Raw genomic sequence first — 17,658 nt, forward strand, 5'->3', positions numbered from 1 at the left:
GGCTACAGGGGATGCACCAGGGACAAGATCAATACGAAACTCGACTTCCCGAGCGGGAGGTAAACCAGAAAGATCATCGGGAAAGACTTCAGGGAAGTCACGCACGATAGGGATTTCAGAAAGTTTCTTCTTTCCATCATCGGGTTTGACCACATGGGCTAAGAATGCAACACATTTCTTCCGCAAAAGTCTTCGGGCTTTAGTGCATGACATTAGTTCAAGACCGTTAGATGGTTTCTCGCCGTAGATATGCAGATCACCATTTTCTCGAGGAATGCGAATCATCTTTTTGGCGCAAATAACTTCGGCGCGATTTTGCGAGAGCCAGTCCATACCGATAATAACATCAAAGCTTCCAAGAGGCATAGGAATGAGTTCGATTAGAAAATCGTTTTCGTTAAGGTTAAGCGTGCAATCTTTGATTACGGAGTTTATTAAAATAGTTTCACCATTAGCCAATTCAACTGAAAAGTTTTCGCTTAAGTTTATGCGCGGGTCGCGCAAGTTTTTGTTCAAATGCGCGAGAAATAAAACTTCTATCGGCGCCAGTATCAAAAAGTATAGATGCATATTGTCCGTTAATTAAAAATGTACCATTAACCACGTCATTATTCGCTTGCGCTTGGTGTGCGGTTATATTAAAAGCTCGGCCGCGTGACACTTGGTTCGAAATTTGGTTAACTGGGGTCGCTTGCGTAATCTGAACTTGTAGTCTCGGGCACGCGTTCCGGAAATGACTGGGATCACCGCAGTTATAGCACGACCTGGGTCGTGGATTAGGGTATGTTGGTTGTGGGTTATGCAGGTAGGTTGGTGGTGTTTGCGCGATTGGGTTGGCGGGAAGGACTCTACAGTTCTCAGCAGTGTGACCAGTACGGCCACATCGGTGACAAAGTCGACACGGGACTTGAGGTGGGTGGTGAAGTCTACAGGTTGGGCAAAAGGGTTGGTTTCCTGTGTAGGGTTTCTTAGTTGACGGGGCAGGGAGTGCTGGATTGGTTAAGGCATAGTTGTGGACTACAGGAGGTGTTGGGTAGGTTGGCAGTGGGTTAGGCGCGTAAACTGGAGGTTGGTAGGTGGGTTGCTGGACAATGGGCGGGCTAGTAAGCGCATAGGCTTTGCGCCTGCGCTTGAGGTTGTTACGGTTAGAGGGTTCTGGCTTGGTTTCTGTTGGTTCTGGGACAGTCTTGGTGGGTTTGGTCTTTTTGGCTCCCCGCAGGAACAGGGTTCCTGCCCTGACATGGTTGTCGCTGAGCACAGCGGCCAACTCGATGGCGTCAGAGAGGGTTTGTAGGTTCCTGGCCCATACCGAATCTTGGATTTCCATGGGAAGACCCCCAAGAAACTTCTCGATGGCTCGGCGGGAAGGGGTAACAAGGTGCGGGACAAGCAAGCTTAATTCATGGAAGCGCGTCGCGTACTCGCGCGCTTCGCCACTATACTGTTTCAGGTTCCAAAACTCTTCCTCCAGGCGCTTTACTTCGTTGGGAGGGCAGAACTCTCGCGTCAAGATTTCCTTGAATTCCTCCCAGAGCATGCTAGAAGCAGCCTCTGCGCCACGCGCATGAGCTACTCCGTTCCACCAAGTAAGCGCCCTTGATTCCAGGACACTAGAGGCATATAAGGTTCGTTTGTCTGGAGGGCATTGGGTATGGAGGAAAGTGTTTTCAATTTTCTCGAGCCACTGGAGCATTACGGTGGCTCCTTCAAGTCCGGTGAATTTCGGAGGGTTACCCGCATTGAAGGATTTAATATTGTATCCGGAGGGGTTGGTATTGGTTTGGTTTAAGGCTTGGGCTATTGCGGCGGCCATTTTCTGGGAACGTTGCTGCCTACGTCTGCGCGAGGCTTCTCTCCTCTGATGACGGCGGGATAGCGGAGTCATTCTATAAAAGTTTTAGTTTTTGTTAATATCTTGGTATGGGAAATCGTTTTAGCGCAAAGTATATCGTCGTAAAGCTTGTTTCGCGAAGTTAAATGCTATCAAATTTTGAAGTAAAACAGGAATTTAAATGTAAACTTAATACAGGTAATAAATTCGAATTGAAAATCGACAATTCATGCATCACCATGACTTTCCGAGTTCTCAATTTAAAATATCGAGTAAACGAGCATTGAAGGTTGACAATTCATGTATCACCATGACTTTTCAAATCTTCAATTTAAAATATAAAGTTAATGGTAATTGAAAATCAACTATTCATGTACCACCATGACTTTTCGGATTTTCAATCCCCACAACAAACGAATATGCAAGTAAAGAAATAAATTGAAATTTAACAATAAAATCGAAAGATCGCGAATAAAACATGAAATCATGTGCTGCGTAAGCGCCAGCATATTTTATAAATATCGAGTAAATAACAATTAGCGCGCAAACATGAGATATTTCTCATGCGCGAAAAGGGACTCTTAGGTATTCTAGGTCGTTACGTCTAACCACCTATCCTAAAGTCACGGAGCTCTGATACCAATCTGTAACACCCCGACCGATGGCGGATTATACATCGGGGCGCCACGTATTGTTTCATTACTCGCGACACTATTTGGGTGTCAATATTTAATAAATACATTTCATTGCGCACGCGCAGAACATGACATAAAGTAACATAAATCATATTATAACTCAAAATATTCAAATAACATAAACTTGTCTTGTTACATTTTAAACTAGGTCCAAAAGAAAAGAAAACATCCTAGGTGTCCTCAAGCTTCCAGAAACAGCTACAGCAAACCTGAACATGTGTTAAAATAAAACGTCAACACTTGCGTGTCGGTGAGAAATCAAGTTTAATACATATAAATAGATAACAATATCTGCGCGCATCATGTGTATAACTGGTGTTCAACAAGGGTGTAATCAGATTGTGATCAAGCCTTAGATCATAGCTCATAGTTCAATCCGTGCTCCCAATTGAGCACAAAAACAAGAAAACTGTGCAAGTGTAAACAAAAGAGAAATCATAAACGATAGTTCTCCCGTGTTCATCTAATGGATCCATGAAAACTGCGGAATACGCCGACAAGACGGTTAATGATCCACACATACAAATAAACAGCCAAGTCTACGTCCATAACACATGGGGTTTTGCGCGACAAAAGTTCATAAACAAGTTTAAGACTCAAGTTTGTACGAACACATGAACATCCCAAAACATTAAAAATAAAAAGGGATTAGGTACGAGATTACTCACCTGAAAAAGGTGCGTGGAAAGATAATGCAAGAATCCAATATTTAAACAAGCACAAGTTAACCTATAATTAAGAGGTTATTGGTTTAACGATTGGTTTTAATGTCTTGAATATATGCAGTAAGTATCGATTTTTGTTAGTTAAACAAATTAAAATATATATATTTATATTTACCGAGATTCCGGGCAGAACAGAAGAGAAGACGGAGGCAAAGAGAGGAGGCGGCTGAGGAACAACGGCAGAGGGCAAGGAGAAGAGAGCAGAAGAGAGTTTAAGTGTTTGTGTGTGTAGTGTTAAATAACAAGAAAATAGTATTATTTATAGGGAAACCCTAGGGAACACAATCCCTTAAAAAGAGGAAAGATCTTCTCAAATCAAGCAAAAGATATCAAAAGGCAAAAGATTCCAAAAGCAAAAGATATTAAAAGATATGGCAGCCGGGGGAACAGGAAAAAGGGCTGACAGGTTACAGAATAAAGCATGGAAGGTGTCAGAAAAACACTGTTCAAGGCATGCAAAAGAAGATTTCAAAAGATTATGTCAGTCACTTTTTCTGTCAACCAATAGGATTGGTGCGCATGCTGCGCCGAAAGTGGCTTTTCGGACAGATGTCGGAACTGACCTAAAGTGCTCAAACAAAAGATAAGATATCAATAGATACAGGCTGACCTAACAGAAGAAAAGGCTTAAGGTCTAGCGCGAGAAGATTCGAGCGCACGCGCGAGGGCGAAGGCAGACAGAACAAGCCTTAGCGCGTCGCGGGAAGAACTACCGTTCTTAGCGCGCTGCGCGAAGAACTACAATTCTTAGCGCGCCGCGGGAAGAACTACCGTTCTTAGCGCGCTGCGCGAAGAACTACAATTCTTAGCGCGCCGCGGGAAGAACAACCGTTCTTAGCGCGCTGCGCGAAGAACTACAATTCTTAGCGCGCCGCGGGAAGAACTACAAATCCTTAGCGCGCTGCGAGAAGAACTGCAATTCTTAACGCGCTGCGAGAAGAACTACAATTCCTAGCGCGCTGCGAGAAGAGTTCGTCTCGCGAATCGCAGGAACAAATGGTCTTCACGCAGGCTTCCTTGTAAGGAGTCTGGCGCGTGGAGCTGCGCAGACATCCTTAGGCGGGAAGAACCAAAGGACAAGCAAAGAGTTAAGAGAAAAAGGGGTTCAAGGCTCAAGGGTTAAGCAAAGAGGCGGGACGGCGACAAGAGAGAAAAAGAGGCGGGACGGCAACAAGAGAGAAGAAAGAGGCGGGACGGCGACAAGAGAGAAGAAAGAGGCGGAAAGAAAGAGAGGGGGGGGAACGGCGGGAAGGAAGGGAAATTATTATTAGTAAGTAAAAATATATATTTTAAATGTTAAGTTGTAAAAAGAAAAATAATTAAATTTTAAATCGTAAAAAGAATCGGATTCGAAAACGGGTACCTGGGTCGGGTCGGATCGGGCAGATGTCACACCTGAACCCTGAACCCTGAACCCTGAACCCTAAACCCTAAACCCTAGTAACAATATTGTGTTTCGTTGTAGGGAAACTTTGTTTTCGACTGAAGGTGAACTGTTAGGTTTACGTGATGCATTCGAGACGCTGCAGCCGAACATGACGATAAGTAGCAACGTCATCTCGTGTTTCTCAATGGTATTGAATGAAGGGGAGGCAGCTCGGAGCGATTCGTCACCGTATCGGTTGTTTCTCGGACCAATCGAGCTTGTAAGTTTTGTTGTAATTGCTTTTCATGTATGTTAAAGTAAATGTTAAGTAGTCGGGTGTATTGAGATGGTGTTTACTATATATATATAAGGTTAAACTAAAAACCAACTTGAGTTGTGAAAACTCTAGAAACCCATTTTCAACCACAAGTTTTTAATTAAAGATTAAATCTTGTAGTCCATAATTAAAGTTAATAAAAAATGTTAACATAAATATAACTTTTTCTCTCTCTTAAAAACATATAAAAAATAGTAAAAAAATGTTAAAAAATATCAAAACAATTTTTTTTTAATGTTTTGATATTTTGTATTAAATGTTACAGCATATATTGAATATAACAAAAAAAGAAAAAAGAAAAAAACGATCTTACATAGGGTTTTCGCGGGTTTTCATAACTCAAGTGGGTTTTCATTCTATACTTTGCCTATATATATATATGTATATATATATATTTATATATATATATGTTTAAGTTCAGAAGAGAAATGAAATTACTGTGAGAATGTGAGAAATAAATATGGGCCACTAGTTTTATTTTATGTTTTAAATTTTTAAAACTAAATGAAAAAAATGTAAATGCAACAATAAACGCATTCTCTTTCTTCAATTAATACAACTAATATAACCATAATAAATCATTTCTAATTAATAAATATCATAAAATAATATTTCAACTGATATACTTAGAAAATTATTGTTATAAATAATAATAAAAAAATAATCATACAAATGTGTTCATTAAATATAAACAATAAATATACAACCTACACAAAGTTATATAACCTACACTTGTTTTGAGCAATAAAAACGTACAACATACAAAAAAGTATACAACTTACATATGTAATTCGACATCAACAATTATATAAACTAGACAAAGATATACATATCCTATACGTGTGTAGGTTATATGTTTTTCGTGTGTAGGTAAAATGTTTTCTTATTCTTAGAACAAGTGTATGTTATATGTTTTTGTGTAGGTTGTATATTTTTTATTGACATTTAATGCTAACATATGTAAGATAGTTTTTTGTATTATTCATCACAATGTACCTACGTGTTGATGGATATTGATTTTGGATAGAAAAAAAAATGTATGAATAAATTGTATTTGTGTATGATAAAATTTTCGAGTGTAGGTTATATATTTTTCGTGTGTAGGTTATACGTTTTCGTGTATAGTTTATTGATGCTGAATTTTGTGCGTCGGTTATATATTTTCGTGTGTAGATTATATGTTTTCTTATTCTTAGAACAAGTGTAGGTTATATGTTTTTGTGTAAGTTGTGTACCTTTTTGTTGATATTTAATACAAACACGTGTAAGATAGTTTTTTGTACTATTCATCACAATATAACTACGTGTTGATGAATATTAATATATTGAGTTGGAAGAAATTGGTTTTGGATAAAAAAATTTTTAATGTACGAATAAATTGTACTTGTGTAGGATAAAAATTCAAGAGATAAAAAGTAAGTTATAAAAATAAATTAATTCTTAATATTTTTCATTTTAATAATTTGATTAGTTATATTAATTAAATAGATAAGTATTATATTTATAGTTATATTAATTGAAGATAGAGCATGTATTAATACTTTCCTCATTTATCTTTAAGCATTTAAAATCTAAAATAAAACTAGTGGCCCATATTCATTTCTCACATTTCTCATAGTAATCTCATTTCTCTCCTGAACCATCCCCTATATATATATATGTAGCTATCATAAGAATTCTTCACATTGTTTTCTGTAAAACCACAAGATATAGGAAAAATATGTATAAATGGTTTGAATGAGAAACTGTATAAATATACAAATCATTGAATTGTTAAAGTAATAGTCATACTAAAAAAGGTAGCAAAACTTAGTTATAAATAATTAACTGTAGTCAAAATCGGTTTTTAAATTGTTTGAAAGGAAATAGTTGGTTATGATTCTTAAAACATTAATTAGTGAGGTTATTATTCTAGAAAATATTAATTAGTGAATTATGTGGCAATTCTAAAGATGGAAACCTTGTAAGCTTATGTGGGTATCCTATTTGAAGGCCATGTAGATATCTTGTTTTGCTTTAATACTATAGTAAGAAGATTAGCATTATGATTAAAATTAATTGATTAATTATGTGAAAATTATAAGCATGGAAAGTGGATGACATGGAACATTAGGTGGACACCCTAGAAGAAGGACAAGTGGACAAATTGGTTTTCCTTTAATACATTAGTTAGATTAGATGTAATAAAGTCAAAGTAAATGTTAAGGCATGTATTGACAACAAACATGTATTTATTCCTTTTGCTTTTGACACTTTTGGTTTCTCGGCCTGAAGCTGTGGAGTTACTTATCCGTATTCAGCGGATCATGCATAGTAATGTTATGACTCGAAGATCAGCAAATGCAGTTTTTAAAAGATTGGGTTTTGCAATTCAAAAGGGGGTAGTGGCGCAGCTTGTTGCCCGCTTGCCTTCTGCATCGATGTAATCTAAACATTGAAATTTTTTATATTTAGGTTGGTCAAAAAAAATATTAAGTTATGAATTCAAAACTTTAAATGTTAAGTTTGACCAATGCTTGTGTTATATATTGGTATAAACGTTAATTAGCATTAGGATTAAAATTAATTTGATTACTTATGTTGAAATTTTTAACATGGAAAGTGGATGACATGAAACATTATGTAGACACTCTAGAAGAAGAACAAGTGGACAAATATTAGTTAGATATGAAATGTCAATGTTTAACGTTAAGTACTAGTCATTTAAAACTTAATCATCATAAAAAAAATAATTACGTGCAAAGAGACATCTCTTCATAAAAAATCATTTATGTGTTAACAATTTCTCATGTATTAATGTAGTAACTGAAAACTATATATTAATGTATATTTTTTTTAACATGATAACTCATTACAAGAGAACTCTTAAAAAAATAAAAATAAAATAAATCAAATCAAATTGGAGCTAAAATTTGAAAATTAACTTTATTGAAGAACTCTACAATTATTGTTGTGTACACTTTAGTGGTTATATGTAACTTTATAATTATGTTATATGTTACATGTAGTTATAAGGGATCTTAACAGATAACAAGAGAGATCATTTCCGTCTTATGTTCCACCTGTTAACGTGACATGGCATGTGGTCTTCCACACATACCGAATATTATTACATGGTTGTTTTCAGTTAGTTAGTTAGTTAGTTAGCTAGCTAGCTTGTTACTATTGATTACCATTAAAATACGTCGTTCTTCGATTAGGATAACCCAAGTTCTTTTAGTGGTTACCAAATTCGGACCACATTCATATTTTCCAAACCATCGGTCATACTGACCCAACATCATGTGTTTCCGAAAACACTTATATCAACTTGGTCATACCAACGCACATCATGTTTTCGGCACCAAATCCCCGGCCGTTGTGAAAGCCAAACCCTTTGGGTGTTACCCCTCATTATAGATTCATATTTATCTTAGTGGATGGATATAAGAAATTTGTCTATGAAGATATAATAATAATAATAATAATAATAATAATAATAATAATAATAATAATAATAATAAACAAGGCTTTTTTTTTGGTAGTTGTATGAACAATGACGTAGGTTGAGATTTTGTTAAAATACGAAGCAAGTTTTGTTAAAAAGAATGATGTGGATGTGCTTCCAAACCCCACTCTCACATACCATAAATTTCATGCACCCAAGTTGCTTAACATACACACTAAATTAATTAATTAATTGAAGACCTAATCGATCAAGTTATTGAGCATACGGTAATCTAATTCGAGTCATTCATATTACGATGATGGAAAATATAGTTCTAATTAAGGAAAACAGGTTTGATTTTCGATTAAGATGATTCCTTTTGAGCTCTACTAAAACGGGATTTAGGAGCTCATTATAAATATTAACTTATGATATTAAGTCTTTCAATCTTTTAAATATAATTATAAAGTGATGTACGTGAAAATTAAATTACGGAAGACCCATATAATATAATCAAGTCAAACACGTGATAGAAGATCAAATATTTTATGGAAAAAAATGTCTAACTTCTATTTGTGAAACCTTCAATATTTATGAACATTTTGGTCACATAATTCCACATGTAAAACACAACTCCCATAAGATCATATGTAATGTCATACAGGAAACATGCGAGTTAAGTACAAGACAAACAAACCAAATGGCATATATATAGTACAAGTCTAAAGTCATAAATCGCGACATGATGATGGGAAATACGTAAAGTGAGAGAAGATAACATGTGAGTGGTTTTTGAGTAAATAGCTAAGAACGGGTGTGAGGTGGATTGGGTCAATTATTTTTTTCTCAATTATATATTTTAAAGATATATGAGTAATTATGTTAATTATTTGTGTGATATTAAAAACTATATTGATATAAAAATAAATGTAACAATAGAATTGATAATAATTATGTAAAGTAAATTGTGGTATCACAAAGCTTGCGCTTAGGTAGCCAAGGAGGTGCAAAAGTTGTGAAGAAAGTTTATCTGTGAATGGAGAAAGAAGAAGCTGTGAAAATGGAAGAAGAGAGGGGAGACTTTTATGAAGTGTCGGATTAAAGAAGTTTATGAATTTTATACGTACTGTCTAGATTTTATTTCTTTATGATATTTGTAATAATGATTGTATATTTGGTTGGGATTTATTTATAAGTGAAGGGCCAAAAACTAAAGAAAACCCAAAAGCTTATAATATCTATCTATCTGTTGTGTTCCACTTCCACCCACCCAACCCAACAAAGGCATTGTTTCCCGGCAAAAGAATTGTGGGTTTGATTGTTGGGCAAATTAATAATATGAGTGGTTTGGAAAGACATGCTTGCTGATTTCTTATACCAGCAACACCTTCCCCACGGTACGTAACTAATACTCATTCATTTTAAACTCTTTGTTGATCAGGATTATGTACCCACAGTATTTGATAATTTTAGTGCCAATGTAGGCTTATGGGACACTGCCGGTAACCTTTTCAAAAGATATAATCATAATAATAACTCTTTGATTTATGCATTAATCACGTGCTCTATGAAACAAGACAGGGGGGTTATAACAGATTAAGACCGTTGAGTTCGATGTTTTCATTTTGGCATTCTCTCTAATTAGCAAGGCCAGCTATGAAAACGCTTCCAAAAAGGTAAAGTCTTCTTGGTTATATATCTTTATGTAATTCCTAAAATAATTTTGGACTTAACGTTGTCGGTTATATTTTGCTATTTCTGTTTTAGTGGATTCCAGAGTTAAAGCATTATGCCCCTGGTGTCCCAATCGTTCTTGTTGGGACCAAACTCGGTGAGTTACTATTTCACAATCATTTTTGTTCATTCCTACAATAAAATTTGTATTTTGTATCATAAAATATGATTCATGAAGTTATTGCTTCAAATATATCCAAAGTTGACTTTCAATCGATTGTAGATCTTCGGGACGATAGTCAATTCTTTATAGATCACCCTGGCACAGCTCCCATTACTACTGCTCAGGTGTTAAACTCATTAAGTCGACCCGTTTTACTGTCAGTTTTTTTAATGTGGAACACTAAATGTGGTGACTTTTTACAGGGAGAAGAGTTAAAGAAGACAATTGAAGCTTCTGAGTATATTGAATGCAGTTCAAAAACACAGTTGGTGAGTCAGGCTTGCTTATATTGTATTTATCTTTCTGTTAGAAGATTTGTTATGTTGAATAAAGTTTTTCTTTCATTTTTGAAGAATGTGAAGCAAGTTTTCGATGCTGCCATTAAAGTTGTTCTGCAGCCTCCGAAGGGAAAGAAGAAGAAAGCACGAAAGGGTCAAAAGGCATGCTCGATATTGTGATCGAAAAACAAAAAGAAAACGAGCTGTAATTCACCTTCACGTGCTTGTTGATTGATTTGTATTTTGATGTTTTTAAGTACTTGAAGATAATGTACTTGTCCTGTAACTCTGTAAGTTGGCAAAAGTTTGTTTTTCAATGAAAAGTTATACTGGCTCAATTATCTCAAAAAGAATTGTATATTAAAGTTTATATTAAATATTACAGTTTATTAAAGAAAAACTACAGTATATTTTTAATGAAAATTCAAGAAAAAGAGCTTTCTCAATATACTTTCAAATAGCAAAAAGGAAATTGCATTGCTTTCAAAATTGTTTTAAAGTTCAATAACTTAACAAAAGTTTGTTAAATAATAATTCTTAAAACAGGTCTCATTACAACCATCACTTTTATGAAGTCAAAATGTCCAACAAATGGGTGTCTTTCTTTCCAAACAGGTGGGAAGGTAATGTAAGTTAGCTAGTATGATAAATGTCCCATGCATTTAATTATACTTGTGAGCCACACAAGCTCCACACACTATCTTCATGTTTATCTCATTAATAAACTGCTCTTTCATGTGAAATTTTATTTGATATAAGTCACTGGTCTACTGCTACTTCTCAAGGCTCAACAGAAGGCCCAGATCGTTTTTTACTATCGGATTGTCTTCCGTAGCTTTCTCACCCCCTTTGAAAGCATGCTAGTGCTCGACTAATAATAATAGGAGGCATGCAGCCTTGTTAATTACCAATAATAACAAGAGTTTAATCTAATTTTGTAAGGAGTTTTTCTTTAGTCGTCTTAAACCAGCGCATGAGGCTCTTGTATACACAAGATTCTGGGAGTTTCGGGCTGGACTTAAACCATAAATAGGGAGTAAAATGTTGACTTTTCCTGCCTTTTGTTTACTAATTAAAATTTTTAAGCTTTTTTGTTTGAACTTGAGGACCTGGTTTAAAAATATGTGCGTAAGTGAACGCATCACATAATGGAATGATGAGATCGCATTGTTGCAGTTGATGTACAGCTCCACTGATGCAGATGTTATGTTGTATAATGCGACTGTTGTATGTGGTAATAAGTAATTAAACAAATTAGATGATCAATTGCAATATGTATGAGTTTTTCATATCTGATCATCAATTATACACTAACACACTTGGTTTGAGTAGTTTAACAGATTAGACTATCAATTGAGCAATCTAACCAGAGACTGTGAGAATAACTTACATTTTAGTTTTTAAAAGTTAACCAATTAACATATTGCCCTTAAATAAACCTGTCTTTTTTTAGTAACCTCAAGTCCTTAACACCTCACTCAGGATCAAAATGCATCAAAGCACAAGTTTTTAAAACTATAAGTTGAGGACTACACATTGTTATTTGTTTATATAGCATGATGTAAGCATAAAACTGGACTCTCTTTCAAACATGTTTTTATTCAATTTTATATTAAATTTTATGCAAGTTTAGTGAGAGATTCAAACTTTTTACTCTTTAAGATTGTTCAATAGGTACCTTCCAAAATTAATGCTAAAAGAAGTAAACAATTACTTATAATAGCAGCATGTGACACTGGTGTTTTACTTACATGTGGATCCGCCCTTGTGTGCAACAAGAAAATTACAACAAACAATTTGAAGAAGATAGAAAAAATCAAAGAAACTTGAAAACCACCAAATATAGTAGTATTACTTGCCATAAACAAAAAATAAAATAAACAAACCAACCAACTCCTAAATGAAATTGTTCTAATAATATTTACAAACCATAACATTCAACATATTATTCCATTATCAACCATAGTAGTCTACCACTCATCAAGCTGATGACTGCCTCCATTAGATTTTTCAAAATTGCACCATCATTCCCTACCTACCCACTAATAACACCAATCTAAAAAACATGAAACTAGAGAGAGAAAGAGAAGCTTACCACTATACATAACAAAGACTGCAACAAAGCCTAAAGAAGCTTATTCTGAGCAACAGCTTGACAAAGCTCAAGCTCTTCATCATAAAACAACACACGGTTGGAACCGAAAGATTTGCATATCGGTTTCGGTATTAAAGATGGAACAATGTAGCTAGGATGAAACGCCGATTCTTGAAACAAAACCGCTGCAATTTGTCGCATTTCCGTTAACTTTATGCGAGAGGGGGGGCGGGGCCCGTGCCTAGGTGCTTTTGGAGTTATGGGTAGTTTAAAACCTTTGTCTTTATCATCTCCCTTGCTATAAAAGATAGAAAACCAAACCATTAAACTGATTAAACAAAATAATAATTTTCCAAATAAGAAACAGAATATTCATGGGATGTTAAGTGCTAACCTCACAAAATGTTCACAAGGCTGTGTGGATGTGCACAATATTTCTTGTCGAGACCGATCTGGTGTCGTGTAGTTGAAATAAAACTGGCGAGCTATCACGGTCTGAGGAATGAATATGCAAACCATTTTTAAAACTGTTGCTTTTATGTAACAGTTAGACATGATGATATGTATATAGAATAACTCACAGCTTTTCTAACTCGTTCAGAGACATGGAATACCGCTTTCAGTTGGTCATGATGTAAGTGGCAAAGTACCTTTACCTGAACCAATAAATTACACATATTAAAATATAGGTTATGCTAAATTGGAATATATGATCAGTATAAAATAGAGATGAAAAATAGATTACCAGCAACTCCATTGGGAGAGATTCAAGCCTGGAGTCATAATCAGATCCATCCAGTTCAGGAAACGGGTCACGAGGTGTCTTAGGTGTTCTCTGTAAATTATTCTCCTTGTGCACATCAAGTGGTCCAGTCACATGACTGTATCTGAACTTTTCAGGTGATAATAATACAGGGCTGTCATAGACACATTCATTCTGAAACAGAGTATTCTCTGTATCCATAGCATCAATCTTCTTATTCCCAACATCTGCAGATAACTTTGATGCAGACGCTTTGCTATTACGAAGCTGAGCAAGGGCACCTGGCTTCAAATACCTGTTGGATCCGTGCGCCCGCCTCTTCTGCTTTGAAGTCTTGGACATTTTCTCTTTAGGCGACACTTTGCCCATTCTAGTTGTTATTTGCCTCCTCTACTGCTGCGAAAATCCAAATAAATGTCAGATCCAGTGTAATCACATCAGATATCAACCAAATATACGATACGATATTTAATTTTATTCCTACAATAACCCCAGAATTAGGTAAATAACAAACTCTACACATAATTACCAAATGCAGATTCAAAAATCTGATTTTACAGGCTGGAGATCGAAGCTTAAAGCAGACAAAATAGCTACAATAATCCTTGAATTAGGTAAATAATTAACTCTACACACAATAACCCTCAATTGAATATATAATTTTTTCTTATTTTATGCCTGCAAATCAACAATAATCCCTGAAGTTAGTTAAATAACTAACTCTATACGCAATAACCAATACAGATACAGGTGTTGACTTTACAGATAGTAAATCAAAGCTTAAAGCAGACAAAATACATCTGTATACAGCTACTTCACGCAGAACAGTACATGATACAGTTAATGACTGTTATTCGTTTCAACAAGCTGAATAACAGTCATTAACGGAAACATAGACGAACCGCAGCCTACGATCTATAAACATGAACTTATTATCTGCTAATACTTAGAGTTAAGTCACATCAGATATCAATTGAATATATAATATTTAACTTTACGCCTACAATAATCACCAAACGCAGACTACGATCTATAAACATGAACTTAAATTAAACAATTACCGTCAGAGGTCACCGATAGCCTTCATCCTCTCGCTCGGTATCAATTCACCTGCAAAAATCAACAAAACCTATATTAAAGCACGTGCGATGCAGAAATCAACTAATCGATTCATTTCAAAGCAATTAATTGAATCCAAGACGAACCTGCAGAGAGAGAGTGTGAGAAGATTGGGGGAAACGAAGGTTGCTAGGGTTTTAAATCTGCAATTTGAAATGATTCCGGTTGCCGCCAAATTCGTTTTTATGTATGGAAATAATAATAATAATAAAAATGGGAAACCGTAGCTGACGTGGATCAATTTGATTGGATAGACGTGAGGAATCCGAAGTGCCCGGTGGGGCCTATCTTACGCCCGTAAATTGCGGTTTATTTTTGTTAAAATATTTATTAGAGTAATATATTTACTAAATTGTTATTTTTATTATTATTATTATTATTATTATTATTTATTTTTAAACTATATATTTAATAACTTGAAACCAAATCTTTTGAAAAGCAAAATATCAATAATACTCAGATTATTTAACGAAGTATATTCAATAAAGTTTATAAATGTTGATATAAGCTAGATGGTCCTCATGTGAAGTTTAGTTAATTTTTGTCTTTAAAAGTTTATATCAAGTTTTTAAAAGTTTATATCAAATTTTGTCATTTGGATAACACTGACATGTCTGATTATCTTCGCTTCGCTCTCAATAGAAAACCCACAATAGGTGAAATCTTAGTTATATGTCTATGTAATCAATAAAAGTTATTTAATTTAATAATAATAAGATATCTTAAGAATTAAGTATAACAAAAACGTTTTTTTTTTACCATACCTTACTATACTATTAAAGTAACACAAGGTTTTCACATGGTATTCAACTAGCATGTTCATAAAGGCTTCTAACTTATCAATTTTACATTTATATATTTTCTACGTGTTAATTTGAACATTAATTTTAAACATTAAAATTTCAAAACAAATTGTTATAATATTCATTTATTGAATAATATAAAGACAATAATTGTTTCTATTGTTATTTTTTAAATTTTGAGACTTTGTTATTTTTTATTTTTTTTTTGGATTTTGAGAAATTATTTATGAACATTTGGACCGGATGTATAGATATTTTGATTGAAATGGTGGTTTAAGTCACGAGGTTGTAATTATATTGCTGCTTTATTAAACACTTAATTTAATAAAAATTATAATTATATCTCATTGTTATAGTCATATTTGTAGCATTTTTTATACTGTGTACTTATATGTTCTATGATTTTGATAAAAATAGTTTTTATAACACACAACTTATGTTGCAACATCTATATATTTGCGCTTCATAGTTTACAACATATGACTTCAGTAGATGTTGAAATTTTAATTAATATGTTTTTTTTGTTTTATGGTATAAGTTAGAAATATGTTACATAACTTAGAATTATGTTTTAAATTGTTAATTTTCTTCATTTGTCTTTGTATGTTGGGATCTTTTTATTAAAACAACAATGTTTTATAATAATAATAATAATGCTAGATTATCTAACGTTTACAATTCATTAAAATGTATATAACAAACACACACATATATATATCTGAAATTTTATATATTTTCCGTGCGTGTGTAACACGGGATCTAACCTAGTTGATCAGTATAATAAGCCTATGTTTAGATGACAATTTTCTTGCTATTTTCATCAAAATTCCTTATTTATTATTCTTAGCTCTTATGATTCTTATTATTCAACCACTTTTAATGGTGTTAATAACTTATTAACAAAACAAATGGTTTCAAAACTTCCTTGGCTTTAAATGCATGTTTGGGTCGTCTTGACCATACAAAGAAAGAATTTAGTCATGCATATTTTAATGTTGGTTGTGACTTTTGAATTAAACGAATAAGTTTTTAAGGCCAATAGGCCATGGTGTTTAGTTTTCATGTATCGTAGCTAACTAACTACCAAATGTGATCGAATAGCCTCGTAAATATTTAAACCATCCATGATTACGTTCTCAAATTATAACGAACTTTTCTCGTTTAAACTACATGCCAAATAACGAGGTGTTACACAAACGATAAATGATTATTCAGGTACCTAATGATGATTAGGAATAAAGTGTCCAGTTTGATATATGCCTAGAGATTTTTATTATTTTTTGTTTTTGAGAAATGGATCATTTAATTGCTTTCGTGATTTCTGAGGCAAATCAATCCATACAAAAATGTTTATTATTATATGTATATATTCACATATATATATAAAATTTATATAGTACTTCATTATAATAGTTTATTTATTATCTTGAGATGGGGGTTTATAGTTTTTTACAAATGTCAAAATGGAGTTCACAGCAAGGGACAATTTGATACTGGGTACATGACACTCGGTACTTGGTAGTAGTCGGTGGTCTCTAAAACTATGTTAAGGATTAATATATGAAACTTACTCTGTTCTGTTCTGTTTTGTTTGTCGGTTTATTTCCCTTTCATGTATTTGTGCTAGTTAAACTACCCTTGCATATTACCTTTTAGTTTAATCTTGGCGTCTCATAAGCTTCGATTAAAAATTGGATGTCCGACAATATTGTTACGGAATATCAATCCATCACTCGGTCTATGTAATGACACAAGATTAATATGTAAAGGTTTCCGCTATTGATGTAGAAACAGTTGTTGGTCAACACAAGGAAAAAATAGTATATTTGCCAAGAATATCTCTAAGTCTTTCTGAAGACGACATGTTCCCATTTAAGCTAATACGAAAACAGTCTTCCATTCAACTTAGCTTTTTTTCTTGACCATCAACAAAGCTCAAGGTCAAACAATTTCACACGTCGGTGTTTTATCTACCAGATTCTGTACTTTTACATGGGCAACTATACATGGCATTATCAAGAGGGATGTCACGGGAAAATACAAAGCTATTAGTACATCCCGCCAAAGATTTTAGACGAGATGGGATATACACCTCAAATGTTGTCTGCTGTTAAGCATTACGTGATGAATGAACCACGCGTGTTATAAAATGTAGTCATGCTATAGATTTTGGCTTTAATGCTTTATATTTCAGAATATATTTTGAATACATTTTGAGTTTATTATTATCATTATACTTTATTCATTGTAATAGAAATTGAATTAAGACATGGTCTTCCTTATCAAATCAATCATTTACAATATAAGAATTTGTTTCTTTTT

The 17,658-nt window shown here is 34.0% G+C and overlaps 1 protein-coding gene and 1 pseudogene across 2 annotated transcripts; one reads left to right on the top strand and one right to left on the bottom strand.

Moving 5' to 3' along the window:
- Window positions 1-9,736: 9,736 nt before the first annotated feature.
- Window positions 9,737-10,746, top strand: LOC143574724 (rac-like GTP-binding protein RHO1; annotated as a pseudogene). Its single transcript, XR_013142646.1, has 7 exons — window positions 9,737-9,778; window positions 9,823-9,883; window positions 9,958-10,057; window positions 10,149-10,212; window positions 10,339-10,403; window positions 10,482-10,547; window positions 10,632-10,746. The product of XR_013142646.1 is annotated as a rac-like GTP-binding protein RHO1 (transcript).
- Window positions 10,747-12,668: 1,922 nt separating this feature from the next.
- On the bottom strand, window positions 12,669-14,548 carry LOC143574725 (F-box protein At4g35930-like). Its single transcript, XM_077059271.1, has 5 exons — window positions 14,476-14,548; window positions 13,397-13,810; window positions 13,233-13,307; window positions 13,046-13,146; window positions 12,669-12,949 (listed from the first exon to the last, which is right to left on the bottom strand). The coding sequence occupies exons 2-5, from the start codon at window positions 13,781-13,783 to the stop codon at window positions 12,682-12,684; spliced, it is 831 nt and encodes a 276-aa protein (XP_076915386.1). The 5' UTR covers window positions 13,784-13,810; window positions 14,476-14,548; the 3' UTR covers window positions 12,669-12,681.
- Window positions 14,549-17,658: the final 3,110 nt, after the last annotated feature.

This window comes from Bidens hawaiensis, unplaced genomic scaffold, assembly GCF_021521415.1.
Source record: "Bidens hawaiensis isolate Kalapana, Puna unplaced genomic scaffold, B.hawaiensis_p1.1 tig00027091_1, whole genome shotgun sequence".
NCBI classification, from domain to species: Eukaryota; Viridiplantae; Streptophyta; class Magnoliopsida; order Asterales; family Asteraceae; genus Bidens; species Bidens hawaiensis.